The sequence below is a fragment of the Notothenia rossii genome (genome assembly GCF_949606895.1).
Source record: "Notothenia rossii genome assembly, chromosome: 2".
Lineage (NCBI taxonomy): Eukaryota > Metazoa > Chordata > Actinopteri > Perciformes > Nototheniidae > Notothenia > Notothenia rossii.
Genome location: NC_136904.1, coordinates 81,934,790 through 81,959,357, shown reverse-complemented (window position 1 = coordinate 81,959,357; position 24,568 = coordinate 81,934,790). Strand labels below are relative to the sequence as shown.

General features: G+C 42.0%; 2 protein-coding genes across 2 annotated transcripts in view; one reads left to right on the top strand and one right to left on the bottom strand.

Moving 5' to 3' along the window:
- The window catches only part of LOC307028076 (FERM, ARHGEF and pleckstrin domain-containing protein 1), a 56,083-nt gene extending 32,009 nt beyond the window's left edge, over nucleotides 1–24,074 (bottom strand). The window contains exons 1-2 of the mRNA XM_079662829.1: nucleotides 23,805–24,074; nucleotides 19,657–19,858 (exon numbers count right to left, since the gene is read on the bottom strand). Of these exons, the coding sequence (XP_079518955.1) occupies nucleotides 19,657–19,830 (174 nt within the window). The 5' untranslated portion in view covers nucleotides 19,831–19,858; nucleotides 23,805–24,074. The remainder of the gene's footprint in view (nucleotides 1–19,656; nucleotides 19,859–23,804) is intronic.
- On the top strand, nucleotides 12,718–13,326 carry LOC307027930 (uncharacterized protein; the record flags this gene model as incomplete). Its single annotated transcript, XM_079662625.1, has 2 exons — nucleotides 12,718–12,964; nucleotides 13,085–13,326. Exons 1-2 carry the CDS (start codon nucleotides 12,799–12,801, stop codon nucleotides 13,324–13,326), a joined length of 408 nt encoding a protein of 135 aa, XP_079518751.1. The 5' UTR covers nucleotides 12,718–12,798.
- Nucleotides 24,075–24,568: the final 494 nt, after the last annotated feature.

Below are 24,568 nucleotides of genomic sequence, written 5' to 3'. Positions count from 1 at the left end.
TCTGTGCGGACAGAGTTATATGCTTTCACAGCAAACGATGCTGGTTTACCGGTATGTTTGATATGTGGAGAGAAGTTGTCAAAGGTGCTGCAGCCTTTACGTGTCGAGGAACAACACGGGAGAGGAAGACAGCTGACGATCTTCAGTCATAATTCAATGGGGTATGTCATTTATTTCAGAAAACAGTTTTTGTTATATTCCATGGAATGCTCTTAACGTCCCGATAGCAATGAATATATTAAATGCTTTGACAATAAATACATAAACAAATTAATCTGTGGAAACCGTAGCGCTGTAAAAAGCACGACCAATCATTTTAGCCGGCCGGGCTAAAATGATTGGATGGCCTACCTGCCTGTCAGCCTTCCATCTGTGCACAAACTTATCCCGTGCCCTCATTGGTCATGTGTGCGTTCGTGTGTGTTGGAGGAGGGACTCTGTGAGAAAGTCTGAAGGAAGAGGCATATTTGTTCCGGTTTCGTATTTTCAAATTCTAGCGCACTCGAGCTGGTTTCTCCATTCTTACCTACCTTTAACTCTTTTTAGGGTGCAGCTATATGTTTTATTTATTTCAAAGTGGGCCCATTTTAATAATATTTTTTTTTCCTTCAAATGTGCAGATGACTCCTCAAGTGCTGTGTTTAATTTATTTTAAAGTAGGCCTGTGTATTATTTCTAATTCTCCTTATAGGAGTTCTCTGTTTCTTATTAGAGGTTAACAGTTTTATATAATGTAATAAATAGCCTAATAAATGCAAAAAAAAAATAGTTTTTGTCTGATATAACAATAAATACAACTTTATTAGCTATCAAGCTATGAAATATGTTTTGCGGCTCCAGACAAAAAAGTGTTTTGGAAAAAGGAGCAAAATGGCTCTTTTGGTCAAAAAGGTTGCAGACCCCTGTTCTAGGCTGTTGCTTGGCATGGCGAGAATATTGCTCCACTTTCTCCGGTCCCCGAGATTCGGCTTCCAGTAGCTTTTCGCACCTGTGGCCACTAACGGTAATCATTTCTCTGCTTTGTTTCAAGACCCGCATCAGAAAGCTTTTGAATGATGCTACTTTTCCAGTTGGTCTACCTGCTCTTTACGTAGCTCTGCATGTCGTTGTTTAGGTGCATTTTTTCTGGAGATACTAGGCACTCCTCAATCCACTCCTCCATAGTAAGACCCCCCCGGAGGTCGAAGTTAATCTTAAATGTTTCCATCTTATGCTTTGTAAGTTTGTTTCGTAACGGAAGAAATGTAAATATATTTATAAAACGGACAAGTCAAATCAAGCAATCTGATTGGTCGATAGCGTTTTTGCGGACCTCTTTGATTACAGATTTGAAAACATTGTTGCTTGCTTTAAAAGTAGCACAATTCATTATGTCAAAGCTTGGAAAGTATCTAGATATCCCTGCCTTAATGCCAAAGGAACTGCACACTGAATATGTTTTGCCGTTTGATGTCTATGTCTGGACCGCTGCGTAAAAAGGAGGGTTTCTGCCCCGTTACTTCTCCGCTGCTTTCTTGTTCCAGTTTTTTTCAGCCCAACGGTATACTGTTTTGCTCAGACGCAGAGGAATACTGACTTGTTGTGAAAAGTAACTTACAATTCTACCCGTGGTATACGCTCAGTATATCACGGCTAAGAACCAATCAGATTGCTTGATTTGACTTGTCCGTTTTATAAGGGTATTTATACCTAGAGTTCTGTGCTAAGTGTGTGAGCATTTTTTCGCTCAGGGCTCATTTAGACGCTTCTTGTGAGACTTGTGTTTTGTTTCAGTAAAAATGGTTCATATCGTCAGTTAGCCGAGTTTCTTCCCGTTAAGTGGGTATGACACATTAATAGGTTTTTAAATGTTAAGAAGCCCTGAGACACAGTTTCGTGAAGAAAAAAAAAACCCGCAGCCCGGCCTCCGGGTTGAACAGGTTAAAAAAACAGATTTTGTAAAAATATGAAAGATTATAATCAGTCAAATCCGACAAAACAAAGTCTAACATGTTCCTTTAAAATGTCTTAGTCATTAGCTCCCGATCAAACTTCTCCAGGGATGCAAAGAAGCCGAACATCAATAAGTCAAAAAATCCTATTCAAGGATTTAAATGTATTTACAATAAAGCTCTAATTATCACGTGGCCAGTGTGAGGGTGTGCTGGGATTTCCCTGTCAGAATATAGGTGACCTTAGACCAAGCAGATGTAGAGACAAAAGCCTCCTACCAAGACCGCACTTCCTGTGGACGAGGATTAAGGTCAACAACCAAGAAAGCAATCTCGGTTTTATAAAGTACCCGTAATGCGGCTGCTATAACCGGTGTACAGTCAGATGCCTATTGAATTCAAAGTAGGTGGTCATTAGATGCTTAAAGAATACTGTATTTGTGCCTCTGTGAACCCTGGATGGACACCAACAGACTTCTAATTAGTAGCTTTTTCTTGGATAATGCTAGAAGAAATGTCAGGGGATCCGGACAGACACGCAGTTGGATGTATCTCTGGGGACCATGAGTGTCCCTATTAATTGAAATCAATCCAATCCAATTAAGTTTTGCTGTAGTGTTTTCCCTCTGTTTGGGTTGGCACTGACAGTGTATTTGTGATACTGAGCTGTTGTATTACTGATAAGGAAATAAGCTCGTTGGTAGGAGACGTGCATTAACAAGATGGTGGTTAAGATTCAGAAAGACTCTGAGGCACAAACCTGATTGCCTTGGTCCAGGAGTCAAGTCCCATTGACACATAACCTTCACTGCAGCATTACACTGCCCATTTTAAAGCAGCACAGTTTAAACCTTCAGCTTTCTGCGTCAGCCGCCCGGTGGCAGGAGCATGCGTGACAAATGTGGACGCTATCCTGAGGTGAAATCTCACATTTAGGGTTGTCGCCGGAGAACTTGTGCGCAATCACAAGCCTGCTCACAGAGCGGAGAGCAGGCCCAGCCTCTGTGAAGGCAGCTGTTGCTCCATGTCTGCAGGCCACCAGGTCCAGCAGGAATTTCGGCCTCAGTGACTGCAGAATACCAATTCCTCTCCACTGGAAGTCGGAGCAGAAACCCAGTAGCCATGGCAACATGAGGAAAATTGTAACTGGTAATCTTTGAGAAAAAATAATAATCATTTGGATCTGAAGGGAAGCATGCGGTTGAGGTTAAATAGTGAGTGATTATCTTTTTATTTTAATCATTATACGTTGCAATGTTCACTCTACTTTTAGAGGCACTGCGTTTTGCTCCATTTCGCCGTGTAATAATGTTGCAATTACTGCGACCATAACCGTGGTTTCTGGAAGCTAAAATACATGGGGGTGTAAACGCCACTCCCTGTTCAAGCACACCCAAAACCATCTCTATGAAATTAGTGTGACTTTAGGCTGACTAGCAAGGATCACACACACACACACACACACACACACACACACACACACACACACACACACACACACACACACACACACACACACACACACACACACACACACACACACACACACACACACACACACACACACACACACACACACACACACACACACACACACACACACACACACACACACACACACACACACACACACACACACACACACACACACACACACACACACACACACACACACACACACACACACACAGGTATGGGAACACTCTTTGCTCTCTCTTGCTTTAGAGTGCTGTGTGAAGGGTTCCCAGAGACAGAAACAACCCACTCTGACTTATTTAACAACACATCAACAATAGATGAGAAGCGAACATGAGTGTTTCTGGGACTAAGAGGTTTAAGGCAGAGATTAAGAGGTGCTGGCTGGAGTGTTTTTGGTTTGAATAAAAGCCTGGGGCTTGTCTCACCAAGTGAGGTTAGAAAGCCAACGCTGGGCACAACCCAGGCTCTAACTCGCACATTGCTGGCTCAATGTTTAACCAGGGACAGATCTCCATGGTTACGAACAGTGTGCAGGAGCATGGCTAGTTGGCTACCCTGTGCTTTAGTTCAGAGGATCAGATCAACAATGTGTTTACAATCTGTCTAGTAATATTGCATGTCATTTATCCAACGTTTGCTGTTGTAATCTTATGTTTTGTTTAATTTTATCATATTAGATACATACACTTTCACTATTTACAACACATGGCTCACAATTGACTCTGCAATGTAATCATTCCACTTTCATTACTCATTTAGGTTTGATTCCACTAACTAAATACATGTGTATTAGGCTAAATGCTTCCATGCTGTTTTTCCGTTTAAAAGGTCAACTGAGAGTATGTAAGAGAGCACCCAGACAGACAACATTTCTCAGTAATGAACTTAAATTAAATGTAGCAAGCTAGTCACACAAAAACAACAAGGCCTTTGTCTCCAGCAGAAAGTAAAAACAACACAATTAGACATTTTGTTACTCTGGAAAAAGATTAACATCTGTAGAATGTCAAAAAGACGAACATCTGTAGAATGTCAAAAACACGGAGGATGTGTCAGCACTTAACATGTTTGTCCATCTTATTTAACTTCTGTGTCTCACAGGGACACAAATCAGGAATAATTCATTACGACTTTGACAACAGCCTGTGAGCTATTCTGCAAGCCCTTTCAATTACATACTCTGTGTCATTTGCTGCCGTCCAGCTCCCTGAAATGCACAACAGACCAACCCCCACTGGTTGTGTGAAAGTGGATGTCCCCCAGGACACATCCTTTGATATCTATCAAGGGGCATTCCAACACCAACCCTCATTGACAGAGCCTTGATTCTTTTGCTGCTGGACTTCCGTGCATCAATAGAGACTGATGGAGAAAAGTTGTGATGCCCCATCTAAAAAGGAGCCTAAACACCCTTATAGGAGAGGAAAGCAAAAGCAGGACAGATTAAATATTCTAGTTTGCTATTCTCCATGGTATCTTATGCAACAGTACCCATTTTAATTATGGAGGCTAGATGGGAGAGTGTTGTCAGGTCAAGATCTATCCAGCAGGCATATGTGCAGCTGGGGTTTGAGATTTCACTCTCTTCCGCTATTCTTCTCTCTCAAAACACATTCATGTCCCTTACTCAATCTTTTGGTTCATTCATCCTCTCTCTCTCCCTCCCACACATCTCCTCTATCTACCCAAGAGACCCCAAATTCAATTACCGGCAGGCAGCAGTGGGAGGCGGACTCAGCTGCACAGGTACAGCTGCAAGGAATTCTAATGGGCAAGCATGTCAAGCAAATGCATCATGGGATCGACTTCACTGCAGGCCGAGCTACAGCACTGACCGGAAAACTGAGCTGGGATGAAATGCAGCGTTTCAGTTTTAATTACCACTGGAGCATGGCAGAAAAATAACATAAGGAGGAAAAAGAAGCAGCATGGGCCTCTTTGGAGCAGCCCCACGCCACTCTAGCTGATAAGAACATTTCAGGATATGAGAGCAGGGAAGCCAGAGCACCTGGAGTAAAATAAGGCACTACAGGATAAGGATAATCCCATGATATCACACTGCTAGCCGGGTCTGACATTATAATTAGCCCTCTGAATCTCAATGAGAAATTCATAATTCATTGAAGAGGGGCTGTGAAGCTGTTGAGCCGCTGAAGGCTAAACGGCTCCCAGGAGGGCTTCACCCTTTATTTGAGACTATAGGAGGACATCACAGAGGGAGTGAAGGCTAGCTAGGAGCAGGACTACTGCTGCCACACCCATCATGCACTGTGATGTGTCCCAACCCTGCTGCTGCTGCTGCTTAGTCAATGGGATGCTCTCAAGAGCTTAATGAAAGGATCAGAACGCTGTCATCAAAGGGAAAACCTTCAATGGAATAATGTATGTGCTTGAAAAGTCAGAGGATCCACCTCAATGCTGCTGTCAGAAAAAAAAAAACCCACAAAGAGATCACAGGTTGTGTTTGCCTCATCCTTTCTCTGTGGATTGACAAACGGCGACACAGGCAGATAGAGTCGACTTCACTGCTGTCTGAACCAAACAAACATGAGGATCCTGCACAAAGAGACATCCATCTTTGTTACCATAGAAACAAGCCTTATTATAAAAAAGGCATCACTTTTCCCAGAGCACCTGTGCACCGTATAGAAAGCATTGAGGCATAATGGTGGCAGACATAACCTGACAGCAAATAGTGACAGCTTTCATCAGTAGCTCTGAGCTGCCTGTCCTTCAAGGAAACAGCATGGATGATGCAGAGCAAATGGCTGGTGGCAATGTAGTACTTAATCTGTGTTTACAACAGGTCTGTGGGTGCTTCACGAAAAAAAAAGGAGACATGATGGAGGTATTAACATTCAGACAACAATCCCTCATTCCCCTGATGGAAATCCACCAGGCCCTGCTCCAAAAATGATTTTTTCTTTCAGTTGCAGTATCTCTCACAGGAAACCGTTTAGTTATGCACATTCCTACCGGATGCACGATGCATATCTAATTTCAGCATGCTGTTAAGAAAACGCTCACAATAGCTGGGCTGATGATGGACAGGCACTCATTCATAGTATTAATCCACCACTGCAGACCAGACCTAACCGACATGAAAACACAGGTCCAAAGAATGCACAACACACATAGCGACTCTAGATTGATGGCTCATCTCCAGGTTGCCTTAGGCTTGTTTGAGTTCACGAGTTTACTTCTAAAACTCGAAGTAGCAGTAGCTGGATGTTGCAAAGATTTGTGCATTGCTTTTAGCTATCCATTTTGAATTTCCTAAGCTAAATCCTCAATTTACCAAGACATTATTAATGTTTACCCAACATAGATCAGTGACTGTGAGACAATGAGGTATGCGCTGTGCAGACGGCCATGGCTGAAAGCTTACTGGTTGTCGTGATAATGCAGATACTTAAGATCACACAAATTTGCAATCATAGTCGCGTGCCTATTCATCTCGTAGATGTAGTTAAGATCTATTATTTTGTATCAAACCAATCTGTCCAGATACCACCCAGTTTAGATGTAAAATGCTTCAACAAATTGAACTGATGAAAAAGCCGTTTATCTGTATGACTCAAATGAAAGATTATGATTCCCAGCATCCTCTCTAGCATGTTAGTATTCTTAGCCATCAGCCACCGCATAATTCCCAATGTTGCTTCTCTCCTGCGTCTTCTTCGACCCAATTACATTTTTAGGATGTGAAGAAGGAAGATGGCTGTACGTGGGAAACAACCCCATCCCCTGCCTCATAGCAGGATTTCAATTTCATGCCATGGGAGAAAGCCAATGAAGGGTTCAGAGTTCATGTGAGGAAAGGATGAGGATATTTTCAGCAAGTGCAAGAATGATGAAAGGGCTCTAACTGAACACTGCTCATATTTTCCAGCTTCAATGTGTATCATTCACCAGTGATGTTGTATTGCATTTGTGAGCCTTCAAAACTACCACAGCGCTGGTTTTACAGAAGCAAATCATGTTATGGTGATCACCTCAACCCCTTAAATTCTTGCCCCCCCCCCCCCCCCCCCAAAACACAATTCCATCGTTCAGGGAAACTAGGTCAGACAATCAGCAGCGTAACCAAGACACTAAAAATCCCCCCAAAAAGTTATTGTCAGTCATATTTTTAGCCAAGGAATTTGAATATGAAAACTCGTCTTGCACACGTCCCCACAGCCCACAGAGAGGTAGGCTGTGTCTCCTGAATAAGTCAGTCCTAATTGGTGTGCAGCGGCGCATCTCCATGCTAGCACACTAAACTCACATTAATGCTCTGCATGAATACGCCCCCCCCCCCCCCCCCCTAGATATCAGAGGAAGACAGAGCTCTGCAGCATGGCAACCGGCTCAGACGCTCCTCGTCCACCTCTATGTGTAGCCATGGCAACCCACGCATAGGCCAGCGTGATTCCATGTGGCCTTTACAACATGCATCCATAGTGCTGAAGCGATGTATATTCACAAAGAGGGCATCACCCAGGGATCCAAACTATCACCTCAGAGGGAGTATATACACACACAGCTCAAATGTATTGGCAGTGGAGCCAACAAGGTGCTTTTCCAGCAGCAGAGGGACGGATTATAAACATCAAATAATTTGTTTCCATGGCAGGAGGCCACGGAGAATAAGAGAGAATAACAACGGATAAAAGCAGGAGGAAGCAATACAATTGGGAAAGTGGTCTTCAAGTACAGTAGCAAGAAATGTTTCCATTTTATGGCTCCCAAAAGTGAACAGATGTCATTTGTTAGTGGAACAGACAGCAGTGACAAACATCAGACGTCTGGATGCCGGTAATTCCCAGCACTCTCACTGAATCAAGGCATCGTTCTGGTTGTCTCCACGGGCAGGCTGCAAACACTTTCTCGGGTGACATAGGAGATAAAATCAGAGAGGCGCTGTTTATCTCTAAATTGTCTCTAACAATCCTTTCATTCACAACTCTGTGTAAAGACCAGCTCACTGTAAGAGGGGGGAGGGGAAGTTTGCCTTGGTCAATCTCCTTTCATCTTTTTACTAGTTTGCTCATGTAGCTGCTTTAAAATGACATTTTCACAACAGAAGGACACCTTAAAAAACTAGAAATGGGCATGAGGGTATTGCTACAGTCACTCAGGGAAGTCAATGTAAAGAGACCCCACTCTTTGCTGTGCATGACTCATATTAGAGAACAGGGAGTGACATTAATGGGTTTAGAAAACTCATTGACATGGTGGGAGAGTTGGATTTGTTGCTTTGGGGTGCATAGCTGCTGCCCCATTCTTCCAAGCGCTCTTACAGCCAATCAAATCTCCTTTGTATTCATATTCTGCCAATGCCAGCCCATCAAGAAATATTGGTGCCAAATCATCCTCAGTGCCAAAATCATTCAACCACCACCTCTCTCAGTTTTCTTCCCCTAAAGAGCAGTGAGGCTGGGGAAGCAGAGCGTGTCCCCAAAGCAGCTCAGAGTTTAACAGGATTTAGCACAATGCTGCCAGACTAAACTTTCTTCCCCTCTCTGAGCTCTGCCTTCGTGTACATGTCAGGTTGGAAATTTGCACAACAAGAATGTGCTTTGTCATTTTTACAAAATAATAAGTAGCTTGAACGCTAGTCTCGCCATGCAGAGGCAATTTTGCAGAAGATGAAACACACACACGTGAGCATTAATTTTCTAAGAAGATGTTTAATAAGCATGGGGGATTCCCACTCTTTCTATACACACTGTTGCTAACACAAAGTGAAGTCAACACAGAAAAGCAACAATCTAAACGTAAGCGGTTTAAATATGCTTATAAATCATGGTAAAAAAAAAAAGTTAAAGTGTACAATGGTCTGGTATGACCCCTTGTAAAAAAAAAATATTCAGTGATTTAAAAGGAAGATTGGGTTACCTTTGGACACACTAAGGCTAGCTATTACAACCTGTTTCCAATCGTTATGCTAAACTAGGCTAAGCTAAGCTGCTCGCTGTAGCTTAATATTCAATGTACAAAAATAAGAGAGGTATTATTAATTTCTGCAGTGAGAAAGCATGTGGTGAGTAGATTCCTCACATTGAAAACATAATTTACACACAAATGAATGTAATTATCTCATTGTATTATTAATGAATATTGTATAAATGTCAAATGTAATAAGTGCATTAGCCACTGGAATTAATAGAGTAATTGCTATTCAGATATATGCTGAAAAATGTAGCTACAAATGCATTTCGTACAGCTGACTCTTTGCATCCCAGTGCATCCGGGAATTGATCTACAGGTAGCAACAGAACAGAAACATCCCAGCGATTCCTACACACTGCCAGTCACTGAACAACCACTCTGAAGCTGCAGGAGACACCGCTGAAAGAAGCCCTTCATCATGTTTCTACTCATTCATTCCAGACCTCATTGCCATTCAGCCGACAACAAGGTACACTAGAGCTGTTCTAATTGCTTCCAATCACAATGAATGGGTTAGGGCATATGGGGGATAGAGCGGCAAAGGGTGGGATGATGGGAAGCTCTATGGACTAATGTGAGAGTCGTGCTCTAAAAGCCATGCAGGTCCTTCTATTTGTGACATAGCCCCCTTTATCTTGGGTGGTCCCCACTGACCTGTAAACAATTGAGTTATGGGAATAGGAAAAAGTAAAAAAACATCTCCCCAAGCATCATGTCAGTGTCCCAAAATAGGCTGCATATCGCTGGTCACAGACATAGGGGGGGGTTTCATCTCTCAATCACTGCCTCTGTATCTGCTCTGCTGGGACAAATGTTCGAATTGCAAGTGATAAACTATAGATCTGGACATGGGGATGATGCATCGAGATCACAGACGGCTAGTCAGCTTCTCAGTGAGATTAATTACCCCCTGTCACATGGACTCTGTAGCTAATACTATTGTGGGTCGAGATGGCTCATTGAATTAGTATTTTAGAGGCTACCATAGTAATCTACGCTTCGATGTTGTATCTTTAATATCTATTATGTTAAGACAGATGACAGTGTTATACGTTATAATGATGGATTGGAGCCTACAAACAAGGCTAAAAGGGACGTCCAGAAACATCTTTAGCTGCTGATGTGTAATCTCAACTCACTGATCAGCTCTGATGCTCCACACCTACTACATGCTGTGATGAGAAAACAATCAGAGTTTTACTCTATTCATCTGCAATGTCTTGTGAAGTTGCCTTGGATGTGAAACAAGACTAATGCATCAGGTATATGAAGCTGTAGTTACTGGTAAAGTTGCACTTTGGGATACAAATGAGCATTTTAAAATGTTCACAATGACAATCCTGAAGTACGTACTGGCGTTAAGCGGGGCTCAGTGAATTTCATTCATTTCTGAATTATTCATTTGATTTAAAGTAATGGACACGTTTAAATGTTGTTTCCCTGGATATAGAGTCATAGGATCAACAAAGTAACTACAATACATCTTCAGGAAACCATGAGAGTCTGTAAAAAGAATGTATGTCAATCCATTAAGATGTTATTTATTATAAGATAAGATAGTTATTATATACTTTACTAGATCACTGAAAATCTTAAACTGCTAATGTTGGAAGAGGAAGAAGAAGAGGACTACTAAAGTAATTCATATTTATCCTAAGGAACCTTAATTATTCATGGTAATCCACCCAGAAATTATTGTTAAGACATTCTTTAGTTTTAGTTTAGCTGGTGGACCAGGCAAGTGTGGATAACATTGTGTTTTACTTGTGCTTGTGCATTAACTTCCTGGAGACTTAATCAGTATTAAGGAAAGCAAAAGTAGTATATTGGAGTTTAAAGAGACAGGGTAAAAATCTCATATGGAAAGCAAATGAAAATGCCAAGAGATTAAGTGATCTGTAATCAATGAATTCTACATTTTCTCTCTTCACGGTTGCCCTTTTAATAAAAAGGCCTTTACCGTGAGTGTAATGGACAAAGTAATGGCTGGAGAGGACATACTGCAGTCCTCTCCGGCTCATTATAGTTTAACCCTGTAAGGTCCACTGTTGTAATTTTACAACATTACTTTAAGCTATCCTAAAAGTCAGTAAATGTTTTTGTTTTTTTAAAGACCACATTTACATAGTCAAAAGGTCCTTTTGTTCAGCCTCACAATGCTATTGGGTAGTAAATGTGTTTATAGGTCCTGCCCTCTGGCCATACACTCACACAACTTCAGAATCTTCAAACGAGCAACATCTCTTTGTTTTATTGGCCTGGATATGTCAGATTCAAGTACGTAAAATGCCTCAAATATGTTTTGATTATTACAATGTCTAGAACATGTACATATTTAGTTATTGTGGAATACATTCATCAAATTTTATTTTGAGCAGCTTATGTCTTTGTTGTAACATTCCAACACTGGGTCAGTGTGGTAGTCAAAATAGCGTGTGTCCCTGTCATGGAGATTGCCATTCTTATATGTTCACATATGGAAATAAAACACTAATAGAAATATAATGCCTTTGATAATTCACTATAAATAAGTTCTAAATGTGTCCTCTGTAAGATTTTGAATTAAGACCAGAATTGAATAAATTAATACATTATTTCTGATAAAAGTATGTGAAATTATATCTGTAGCAATATTTTAAACTCTACTTGTATCTTATCAGTTAATTAGTTACAACAATACATTTAACTCTGGTTCTGGCAGAAACAGTTCTTTGGAAACAGTGTTGGGACACTTGGATGTATCCCTTTTAGTATGATAATTATCCTGTTATCAGCATTGTGTGACTTGTTGAACTGGTTTACCTGCATGTGTGGGTGTAGGTATTGCTTTTATTATGATAATAGGCTAAGCCAGGTAGTATTGTGTGACTCAAGAGTACAATGTAAATAGGATTCAGATACTTGTTGCATCGGGACACCTGGAAGGGGGTGGTGAATGCATTCCTTTCAGTATGATAATAGGCTAAGCCAGACAGAATGAACACTTGTTCCACCACCCTATCTATTCCTTCAGGTAATCTATCGCAATATAATAAGCATAATTATGTATGATTGATACATACTTATTAATTACTTTTTCCATTTCAGAATGCCACCAGCAAAGAGAGGTCCTCGATTCAGTGTGCAGGATGTGATTGCTGCCATCCAAAACGGAGAAAGTGAGTTTCAGATGGAATCAGAGGACAGTGACACTGAAATGAGTGAAGAAGAGGCAGATGAAGATGAAGATGCCTGTGGCCACATGGACAAGGAAAACCAACAACCCAATGACCCCCCAGTCAGTGATCATGTGGACATCGAGCCCCAACAACATAAATCCACAAAGCCCTGTGACAGGTATCGTTGGCTGAAAAAATATTTCATCAGTCCCAATACTGACTTTTATGGTTACAACAAGTACATGGGAGGTGTGGATTTGTTGGACTCGTTTACGGCCAAATAAAAGTTCCCCATGAAGTCCCGACGCTGGTACGTGTACATCTTCTGGCACACCATCATCCTTGCTATGATCAACGCCTGGCTCCACTACAAGAGGGAGTGCAAAGCTCTAAAGATGCCAAAGCAGGAGATCCTGAACAGGACAGTTTCAGGCAGATCTAGCATCCTCTCTCATCCTGGTAAGAATGCATTTCTGCTATTTGCCGTTTGTAATATTTTTTTATATTTCACTGTAATATCTTTGACTTGTATCCTAATGTATTTTTGACATGTATCTTGATTGATTCTGTTCTAATCAGGTGAACACAACTCTTCTGAAAACACCCGAGAGAGGACGACCATCTTCAGGCAACGGGAGCCCAGCAGCGACGGTGACATCAAGGAGCCAGTTGAATGCTCAGAAGAGACCATCCTCAAGTTATGGGAGTCCACCAAACGGGGCCCCATCCAAGAGATCACAACCTCCACTGGATGTACGCAAGGACCTAATGGTACATTTTCCAGTGAAGACGCTGAGAGGACGCTGCAGACACTGCAGTAAAGGGTACACAAACACACAACGCACCAAGTATGACTCTGCTTTTCCGATGGTAGGAACTGTTTTTGGGACTACCATTGTATTAATATTTAATAAATGACTATTCATAACAAATATGACTGATGTGTGATTATTATTCATGATATTCTGATATAGGGCTAAGTAAGCAATCAATCCTGCAAATCAACCCTTAGTTATTCAATATATTTATTCAGACAATGTGAGTAGAAATACAGAAATTCTGCTCCCACCTAAGCCCAATGTAATATTACAACATTTCCCTAAAAACTAACCAAAACTTAAAAAATTTGAAAACTCTTTCATTTCTGCTCCAGAGGCTCCTTACAACAACATTTAATAGGTCAAATATATATTATGAATATATTTGGGCTTTACAGGGTTAAGAGAAAGAACAGAAATGACAGAGAGAGTTGTCTCTGAGTTTCTAGTCGTAAGCGTCTGTGTTTCTAATTTCAGCCTTAAATAGGAAACAGGACATCACATGTTGGGTTGTATTAGTTGGTATTCTAGCAGTAAGGTTCAGCTAATGGGGCCTGACTGTTTCCTTCATTCATAAGAATGAGCATGACTCTTCTCTCTCTCTCTCTCTCTCTCTCTCCACTCTGCTCATCATCCCATCCCCCACCTCCCAACCCCTTAATCCAAGCTACAATCACACTCCTTAAAGGCAACTTCTGCACAGCCTCCACCAGCCATCAGCAAACATAAGCGTCAAAACATGGGTACAGACAGAGTCACTGTATGTACGCCTGAGGACTACAAGACAGACAGAGGGCTACCGTCTGGATAACCTGCTCTGCTGAACTCTGCACGAGCATTATGGACAGAATCAGAAAATATTCCATTGGAATTTAGAGAAGGCATAACCGGGCCATTATTTTGACCCCAGTGTGCTTATTAATCAATGCAAGTCAACCGTTATCAAGGTTCGCTCAGCCAGACATCATCAGCATCAAAACAAGTGTGTTCACGGCCAGAGTGCTAAGTAGGCCACAGCATGGTATGTGACCCAAGAGATGGCTCGATGGCCCCTTTTTGTTACTCAACCATCTGATATTCTGCCCGCTGAGGTGGAAACTTACCCCTCTGAACCAGAGGAGCGGGAACTGAAACCTGCCCTATCAGTTACAGGGTGAAGTTAGACCATTTGTCTTAAAGGGATAGACAGAAAAATCAAACCTTGAGCCTTTCTGACTATAAAATCACCTAAGATGAACTGCCTCTTCTCCAACATTACTGTAGGTTCCTGCTGTGAAAATAAAGGAGTAGATAATTGCTTGACAAATGTAGTTTGTAGACCGTGCAGCTATCTTTTCACTTCACTGCTGCGGGGGATAGATTAACATCAGCAGGGAGATCTGGGCTAATTTGACGCCCGTCTTCTGTCTCAGCTGGACCAAAAAAATAAAACGGAGAGTTTTGAGATCTAGCTTACGCAATCACAAAGGAAGGAACTGTTTAACAGCCTTGGCAGAACAAGTTATTTCGAGGCATCTATGGGCTCCAATGGGGCTTTTCTCCGTCAACTACACAAAATATGTTGTCTTTAAACACTGAACTTTAACAACACTGAATTGAATGCAGAACATGTTTCATCTATTGCATTCTTTTTTCAAAAAGATAACAGATCTTTCCACTCTGACTTTAAGCGGATGAAAATGTACTCCTCGCACACCTCTAGGCAAAACCAACTTCAATGTGTATTTCAAGTGCTTACTTGGGACAGTGGACATAATGTGTGTTAAATTGAGCATGAATAAAGCTTTGTGTTCGCCTGAGCCTTGTGTTCCCGTCTCCTGAGCAACACCTTCAGCCTTCTTCTGTCCAGCCTGTCTGCTGCAGTGACAAAAGCTGTTTCTAGTTCACCATCACCACAGCTCAACTGTACCTTCATGGCCACCATGATAAGTCCACGAGAAGGCCAATAGAGTGGAAAAACCCCGGGTATGAGTTATCCCTTCAATGCAGCTCTGGTCTCAGAAAACTCACAAGATTTATTTCACTTTTTTTTTATTCAAGAGACAGTGCTGTAGTTCAAACTGCTTGAAATCTGACAGCAAGTCAGAAAAAAAAATAAACATGCCATAAATACAGATCTGACATTTATCATATGAAAAATGAACAACCATCAGTGTGTTGATTTGTTGGAGGGTAGAGCTGTCTTAATCTTAAATCTTTGTGGCATCTAAACTCCATAAAAATGGGCTTGATAATATTCCCTATTAAAAAAGGTAAGTTTAGGCAAACTAATTGTTTTAACCCAAAAAAAAGAAAAAGCAGATCCAGCATATATTCCAATATAAGAGAAAGTGAGATTGAGTGAGGACATCAAGAACCTTGTCTTGTAAAACAAAAACAATCATGGCTTTAATGCCTCACTTAACCCATAGTACACAAAAAGCAATGTGGGTTAAATGAGGGAAATCAAACAGGACCTCACGGTGAGAATCTATTGAGCCTTAAGTATTAAGTACAACACATGATACCTCTAGAAAGATTAGCAGTCATGCACAGGGAGCTCCGCCACCTGCCTTAGGAGCAACATTTACCCATACTACCTTGGGAAGCAGCCAGAAGGATACATCCACCCTGCACCGCACGCTCACTAACCGTCAGGAAAGCTCAGCAGCTTTAGGCCCCAGCCACACGAGGACGATAACAAAGTCTTCCGTCCACACGCAACAGGCACCAGAAACGTGTCCGTTCACACGAGACCACTCGAAAACGCTGGTGACGCTGTAGTACATATGCCAGGCCTGTAAGTGGAGCCGTTTGCCCCCCCAGAGCGTTTCGTTTGCAGATCTACCCACCTGGGACCCGTTATCGTTTTCTGCGTTTCCATGTCGGCCTCGTGTGGCCGAACCGTCTATCTGATATTGACCTGTAGCAGATACGACCGTTATCGTCCTCGTGTGGCCGGGGCTTCAGTGCCTGCCCAGCCCCATTCATACACATTAAATGAGTCCTCTGTGGCTGCTGTATCTGTTTCCCTCCATCACCACTCTTCATGTTCCTCTATCTACTCATCTCGTTCTTCTCTTCCAGGCGGGAAGGACTGTGGTCACAGAATGGGGCTTGTTCTTCTATTCTAAGACAAATAACGGTCTTTTCACTTCCTCCACCCAGTGTTTCTGCCATTGATTCAACACCTTCCCAAAACACCACAAGTTCAGAGGAATGCTAGAGGGATGCTGGAGGAAGAAGGGCCGTGTGTCATTGCCTTCAAGGATAATGCGGGTGTTATTCTATTTTTTCTTCTTTCAACAAATCCCACAAACTTTACAACCAACCATTAGTAAGTATTTCAATATGTTCTGAATAACCAGACTACCCTCATTCAGGCCCAACCCCCTCAGTTCTCAAGGATGTAAATCTTTAAAATGAAAGAACATATACTTTTATTTTCTTATATAAGGCTCATTAACTGCAGCTAGTCACTGTAGTTTTGAGCAAATATTGATTCAACAGGAGTAAATGGTGTATATATTTAGGACTAATTTCATGTGTGAATTCCAATTGTGAACTTGTGTGTATTTAAGGCAGCAGGACATTGTATGTGGGACTGACTAAAAATAGCCTACAGAGCCCATGTTCATCATAATGAAGGAACATGTCATTTGGTCACTCTGTTACCTCATTCACACCAACGCAACTCCGTGCTAGAGCTTTTCAGGTTCAGAAACGGTTCTTCGGTTTAGCTCCGGCTCTTTTCACACTGCCTAGAGTCCGAATGGTGCTGCGTTATTGCGTCATCGTTTGCGTCATGACGTAACCGTTTGCGTGCCTGCTTCATAAAGCCAAACCGCGCGGAAACCCCTCACAGCTGACACCGACAACAACAACAATGGCCGATTGTGCTCCAGCTTCCTCTGTACCTCTTCAGAAGACCAGATTCCCAGTAGGTAGCTGGTCTCTTCAGTGGACCACTGCTGCTTGTTAAGTTTCTCCATCGTTGTGTACAAACTGGATAAAACGCAGGCTTTTTGTTGTTGTTCAGGAGTTGATCCCGCCCCTGCCCCCGCCTCGACGTAAGCGTGACGTATATGGTGCTTTTGCTCTAGCCGGACAATTTTTTGGTGCTCGAAATGAACCGGATTCCGGAGCTAAGAGGCTGATCCGCTGCGGTGTGAAGAGGAAAACCCGGTGCTTTTCAAGCTCCAGCTCTGAACCGGCCCTGAAACACCGTTGGTGTGAATGAGGTATGTGTGGCTCATTTCTGTGGTGTATCACTTTTAGTAGTTTTGGAGGATGGAGCACATAGTATTGTGCACTGGCTCTAGGCTTTACACAGTCAGGCTTTTCTTAAAATTCACTAAAGTTCTGGTCATTCCATGGGATTTGTTGACAATAAGCCTAACACTTTGAGATGATAAACAATGAAACCTATTTCCAGAATAGTTTCAGTTGTCCTGAAGATTTACATTTTGGAATAATCTGCATCCACCCTTTTACGTGTAGTTTGTTGAACTTAATGCAGTGGTTCTCAAAGTGGGGGGCGCGCCACCCCTGGAGGCGCAGAGGCATGCCAGGGGGGGCGCCCCGGTAGAGGCCAGGAGGAAAAATGGTTATTAAAAAAAAAAAGATTAAAAAATAAATAAATCATAAATTGAAAAATTATTGATTGAAAAATAATATGATGCAGTACAGTACTATTACGTCTGGGTTTCATTAAAGCTCGGCTCTGTGTGTGTGTGTGTGTGTGTGTGTGTGTGTGTGTGTGTGTGTGTGTGTGTGTGTGTGTGTGTGTGTGTGTGTGTGTGTGTGTGTGTGTGTGTGTGTGTGTGTGTGTGTGTGTGTGTGTGTGTGTGTGTGTGTGTGTGTGTGGAACAAGCCATTTTGTGATCGAGAGAGAGAGAGAGAGAGAGAGAGAGAGAGAGAGAGCGCACCGGTACCGGAGATCGTTGTTGTTAGCTTCTGGTGCTAGCGAGCTACGCTAACGGATATAAGGAGTTTTTTCAACAATCAGGTGGAGGAGAGTCCTCTCCTGTCAGACTGAGAGACTCAGTGAGTGGGTCTCAAACGTTTTGGTCACCATTAATATAAAAAAATTATTTCCGAGGCACACGTTTATATGATCATTATAGTTATAAAACAATAAGAGAATAAATGAAAAACAGGTATGAAATACTATATGACAGTAAAACAAGAACAAAGTTTGAAATGGTGATTTGTAAAATATCCATAAAGAAAAAGTAAATCTGTTTACAGTTCTTTATCATATGGGTGTTGAGAGAGGTATCCATAGATCTCTTCATTTTGCTCTCAAAGTGCACCAGATTGATGCATTTAACTTCAATATTTAAAAATAAACATTCCCGGGGGAGCTTGCCCCCGGACCCCCCTATGTGTGGTCCACACACCACCTATAAAAATAGGACTTTACCCCTGCTTACACCTATATGCCGTGAGCTGATTATCGAGCCTTCATGGTAACAGTTGTGTATATGCGTGGGGATGGTTGCATTAGAAAACTCCACTGTAGCGACCGGTACATTAATGGGAAACCCTAAATGTTTGAGAACCCTCTATGAAACGTCAAGCCACAGCACCCCCAAAAGAAATCTCTGGCGCCGCCACTGAGCCTGACTATTTGTGTTGGGGGTGCCCGACTTTTTTTTTTCTCCAAAGGGGGGGCCTGACAGAAAAAGTTTGAGAACCACTACCTTAATGTGTCTTTATTTTGCATTTAAAGTATTATTAGCTTATAACATAACGTTCACAATTAGTATGGGATTCAAGCTCAACTTCTAGATAATCTGCGCAAATAGCTAAGACTTTAATGTCTAAATGCAGATCTCTGCAATGAGAGGCGTATCCTCTAACTCCATAAAACATGAATGGAATTCAAATGGAAGTCATAAAAAAAAAAACTGTTGTACTCTCTTTTGTGTTCCTTCCTGCCTTCATAACATTATCTTAACAAGCACATGGATTCCTAACACTTCTTCAACACATCAATGTGAGACAGAACTGTGGAATAAAATAATGTCTGTGGTCCCCCAAAGTGGAGGAAAAAGTGTTTAATAATAGATAACAGCTGTATTACGGGTTTGAGAGATTAGGACACAGAGAATAAATACCACTACAATAAACTGGAGGACCCTGATATACTAAAATTATTCCTCCAGTTTCATCTTTGCATTCAACAACTTAACATCATGCAGTTGCCATGCCAACTGGTTTTCAGACGGCTGCTGCTATAATGAAAACGGGAAATGCTTCTTGGGCACTGTGCAAGAATAAGGAGTCCCAATCCGACATTAGTATTCACATCAAGAAATGCGCCTGAGCGAGACGGCTTTAACAACTCACCGAGATGTCAAAGAGCTCCTCAGTGTCGTCCAGCATGCGGACCCTGACGGTGACGAGTCGCCCAGGGGGCATGGCGGGGGGTCTGTGCCCGGGGTCCAGCGTACTGATGCCAAGAGTCTCCGGGGCTCCAAGACGATGTCCTGTTCCCATTGGCTCTGGGTCTGGCTCTGCCATGCTGAACTGTTAATGCTCACTGCCCAGCCTGCACAGAAGCAAAGAGAGGAAGGTCAGGAAACACATGTACGTGCAGTCATTCTCTGCTCCTGAATACAAAAGATATGAACACAGATTGAGGAGTAACAAAAAGTAGTAAGTAACCTCGTCTTACAAAGCGTTTGTGGTGCAGCAGGTGAAATAAATGTAATGCATCATGGAGTGCATATATAAAAAGGTATACGCATCAGGGCCAGGCTGCAAAAACATTCACACTAACACAGTAATTGCAAATGCAGTTTTTACACTCGCCACTAATAGCTGATAATTGTCACCTGTGGGAGAACCAATTATTGCGAAAAAAAGAAAAACGATCCGAGGATGTTCTAAATTTCAAAGCGGAAATCAAGTAGCCCTAATTTGGTTTGACAAATTAACCATGAGGCCAGAATGTAAAAATCAAAGAGTCAATACAATGACGGGTGATCGGTGAAGTTGTAAAAGCAAGGCCTTAAAGCCAAAGACACACACACATACATTTGGTTGGGTTTTAATTGGTCTCATGGGGATCAAGGAAAATACGTGAGGACACTGTAGGAGAAGTGACCAGAATGAACAGTGGATTTTGGTTATCAGAGAGCAGAGTAAAAAACATTGATTGCAAATATTTTACAGTTATGACTATATAAAGTCCAATTATTGATTTGCTACTTTTAAAGAAATGCAGTGAAGACTTGCATAGAGTGGCTAACTTCACACATCCCTTACTGCAGCAATTTCCTACCAGGGGGTACTTTTGCAGTTTCCAGGGTACATAGAGTGTAGAGTAGCCAAATTAATAGATGGATGGATGGATACATGTTATCGATATATTATTCACTTTTAGTTCATCATTAAAAGGTTTCATTTCTTAGTAAAAAGTAATGGATACATTTTTGAAATAATTGATGTTAAGTAATGGATACATGGTTAGAAGATAGTGAAATGACTGTTCAAGTTAGCTTAAAGGTGGGGTAGGTAATTTTGGAGAAACCAGCTCGAGTGCGCTAGAATTTGAAAATACACTGCCGGAAAAAATCTGCCACTTCCTTACAGAGCCCCTCCTCAAACACACACGAATGAGGGCACGAGATAAGTTTGTGGACAGATGGAAGGCTGACAGGCAGGTAGGCCATCCAGTTATTTTAGCCGAGCCGGCTAAAATGATTGGTCGTGCTTTTTACAGTACTACGGCTTCCACAAATGAAATGTTTGCAAAGCACTTAAGATATTCATTTCTATCGGGATGTTAAGCGCATTCCATGGAATATAACAAAAAGTGTATCTCGAGCCAGTTTCTCAAATGTACCTACCCCACCTTTAAGATAATGGATAAATGATTAAATAAATGCCGTTGTAAATCCTTGAGGCGATCCTACAAGATTGGGCAAGAAAAAGTCAACTTCTGTAACACATTAAGCCATATAGGGTCCCATCTGAATGTGACTCTGTTTTTGTATCAGGTTGAGGACTGTGTTTGGACAAAGTTGTGGACTCATTCACTCTTGGTTGACACCAGAGCGTCTGCTATCCCCCCCCCCCGTCATGTATCCACAGATCCCCCGAGGCCCTGCTGCCCAGCTTAATGCTCTCTTCATTGCACATTCCAGCAGGCTGATGTCATCCTGAGACCTAACTTAGTGCTTCATCGGAGCATCGAGGCCAGTGAGCAGTTGTTCAGCCGCCGCAGAGGTGAATGACTGCTGCCAAGTTTAAGCTGAAAGCTGAATAAGGCATTTGAAAAAGGAGTGGATAATGTAATCCAGCAGAGTGCATGGAGAAAATAGGCCAAGGACAGTGGGCACTAAATTCTGTCTGATGATGGTCTGTCTGATATTTAGGAGAGACACCAAAGACGTTTCCAGTCCAGTAGGTGTGATGAATGAGGTAAGATGCGTCAAGGCTGACAAGTAGGGCTGCAACTAATGATTATTTTCATTATGGATTAAAATGTCACTTCTTTTTATAATTGAATGATTAATCAGTTGGTCAATAATTAACTAATGGCACAGATGTCACAAATTCCTAGAGCTCAAGCAGACATCTTTAAATTGTATTGTCTGACCAACAGTACATTAAAGATATTCAATTTCCAGTGTGTAAAAAAGCAAACCTTCCCATTTGGGAAGATTGAAACAGCCAATACAGGTTAATGAACAAAAAAACTAAACAATTTTTAGAATTTATTAAAGTACATTTTCTGTTGTTCAGCACTAGCGATACACGCTCTGTTCAGCTGGTTCCAAAATACACAAATATATTAAACTCTGTTGAATACTAATCTGTCATTAAGTCCTTTTGAAGATCCATTAATAATGAAACTTAACATTACATGTGTAGTTTTTTATCATTGTAATGTCATGTTTGGGTTTCAGTCCTTATCTAGAACTTTTATGTAACTTTGGTTACTGACGCTGAAAGCTAGGAAGATTTAAAATTTGATTAAAAGCTAAGAATCCCCAACCATAAGGGCAATGGAGTTACAAGAGCAATGTCTCATTATTTCCACCTGCCGTACAGTCATCAGCAGACTAACACTCCCTGGGGCTGATGGAAAACAGACCAAATGCTGTCATCAGGAGCATGAATGGCACATTTTTCAATTGAAGCCCAGTCATTTCTGACATTTGATCCTCCCACCGTCATCACTCAGAGGCCTTTGCTTTGATTATCGGCAAGTGTCTCATGCCAAGTCTGCAATTCATGTCTTATATGACCTGTGCATGCATGCCGTGTAACTAGACACTCTTTAAACAAAGCACCAGTGAGACAGAGGGCAGTGAAAGAGTAGACAGTGATTATTTCGGCCAACAGGGATCATTTATCAACCAGTCTTTAGAGTATGTGTTACTATGAATGGATAACTCCAAACAGGTCCAAACAAACACACAAAACAGTCCCAACTTCAACTGAAAGCACCTTGTTTCAGGGGCCACAGTGTGACATAAAGCATAGCCTCCCAGGACCCAGTGTCACAGGGACATTTACAGACCCCTGAGTGTTTCCCACCCTGCCTTTGAACTTGTTTGCCTTAAATTCACCACAACTGTGTAACATGGAGCTGTGACTGCTGGCTCAGAGTCTCCGGGGTTATAACAGTGGCTCCTCTGTGTGTAGGGGCACAGGGGCCCCCTCAGTGCACTCCAACACTGCACAGCTGGAATCCTTTAGTGACAGCTGGATGGCCAGAGGCGTTGCTGATAAAGCCAGATTTCTACCTGAGGAAAGGCCCACAACAAAAAACAGCACAATTTCCTCTGTGTTTTGCAACAGTCACTGATACCTGGGTGTGGCTGGCTTTGCCTGAATAAGTTCCCACTGTATTATTGGCAAGGTTATGTGTTGGTTAAGTGAAAATAATGACAACTACCTGAGAACATGCATGTTGTAACCAGTGCTTGGCTGACATCCAAGCCTTTCCTAGAACAATCATGAATGATAATTGAGAAAATAGTGAAGTCAGGCACTCATGAGGGTTTTTTCCACCTGACACTGTCTGGTAGTGTGTTCACACCATAACTATAATGTAGGTTAATAGAGCAGGCTGCTGTAATCCTCTTGACATTATCAGCCATTACAGTATGTAACATTAATGCAAAGCCTGTGCTCACCTGGACACCTTTGCTTAGAAATATAGATGACAGATTCAAAATGCTCAGTTCCTGATCATTAAAATGTCACTCAAGAGGCATGAAGCATTACAGAGACTGCGGCGTCTGCACACATCCATACAGCTAAGGTATATCTGCAAACACACTGGAGGACAAACAGGACAGTTACTGGCAGCACATGACCTTTTTTTACTAACAGTGGTAGTTTTTTGCCTCCCTCGAAATCCACAGGATCACAAAACAACACGGCAAAGATACTCCCAGGATTTAACCCTAATCTCATCAAACAAGTTGAATCACTTCCCTAAGAGCAACCAGGGTGAGGACTCTCTGCACGGTTCTTACCGCTTCTCTCCAAATGCGGGCTTGTCCACACGTATGTATTTCCCAGCCGAAAGGAGATATAACATCCACGTCCAGCGGTAGAGGCTGAAAAATGAAGCCCGGGTGAGTTTCTAGCAGCCGCTCGGACTGGAGAGGCTTTCTGCGGTCGCCATGGTGGACGACTGAGAGAGTGAGCCAGGGAAAGACGGGATTACATTGAAGCGAGTGGCGGATCCTCTGCCGGTGCCTTCCACTCAAACAATGAAGGAGGCGCAGCACCTCCACCTTCTCAGCGGCAGTGACACACGGAGGAGCAGCGACATCTAGCGGGGTTTGCTGGAACAACAGTATTCAGATATTAAAAACTAGAGGTTTATGGCCTTAAAGAGCAACTTGCAGGTTAGACACACCAGTGAATAAATGTGTAGGAAAATGATGTATACACTAGATTTTCAAAAAAATATGAGCCTGCTAGGCGTCCAAGAGACCAGGAGCAGCCAAGGATTAGAAGAAATAACGGCCATCGGCGAGAAATGTAGCTGTGGTGTGAGGAGAGCCAGTGCAGAACAGGGCAGCTGTCTTGGCGAGTGACCATCAATAATACAACGATTTATGGGATGAGGGGATACAAAAAAAGTCGCAATTTTGTGAGACCCTATCAACTGTTTCTAAAGTATATATTTAAAACTTGAAAAGTTATTAATAGGGGGATCATTATGACTTTTAAAAATTGCTCAATAGGTTTAGGCTTGGCAAAAGTATTATCTTAATAAATATATTTAATA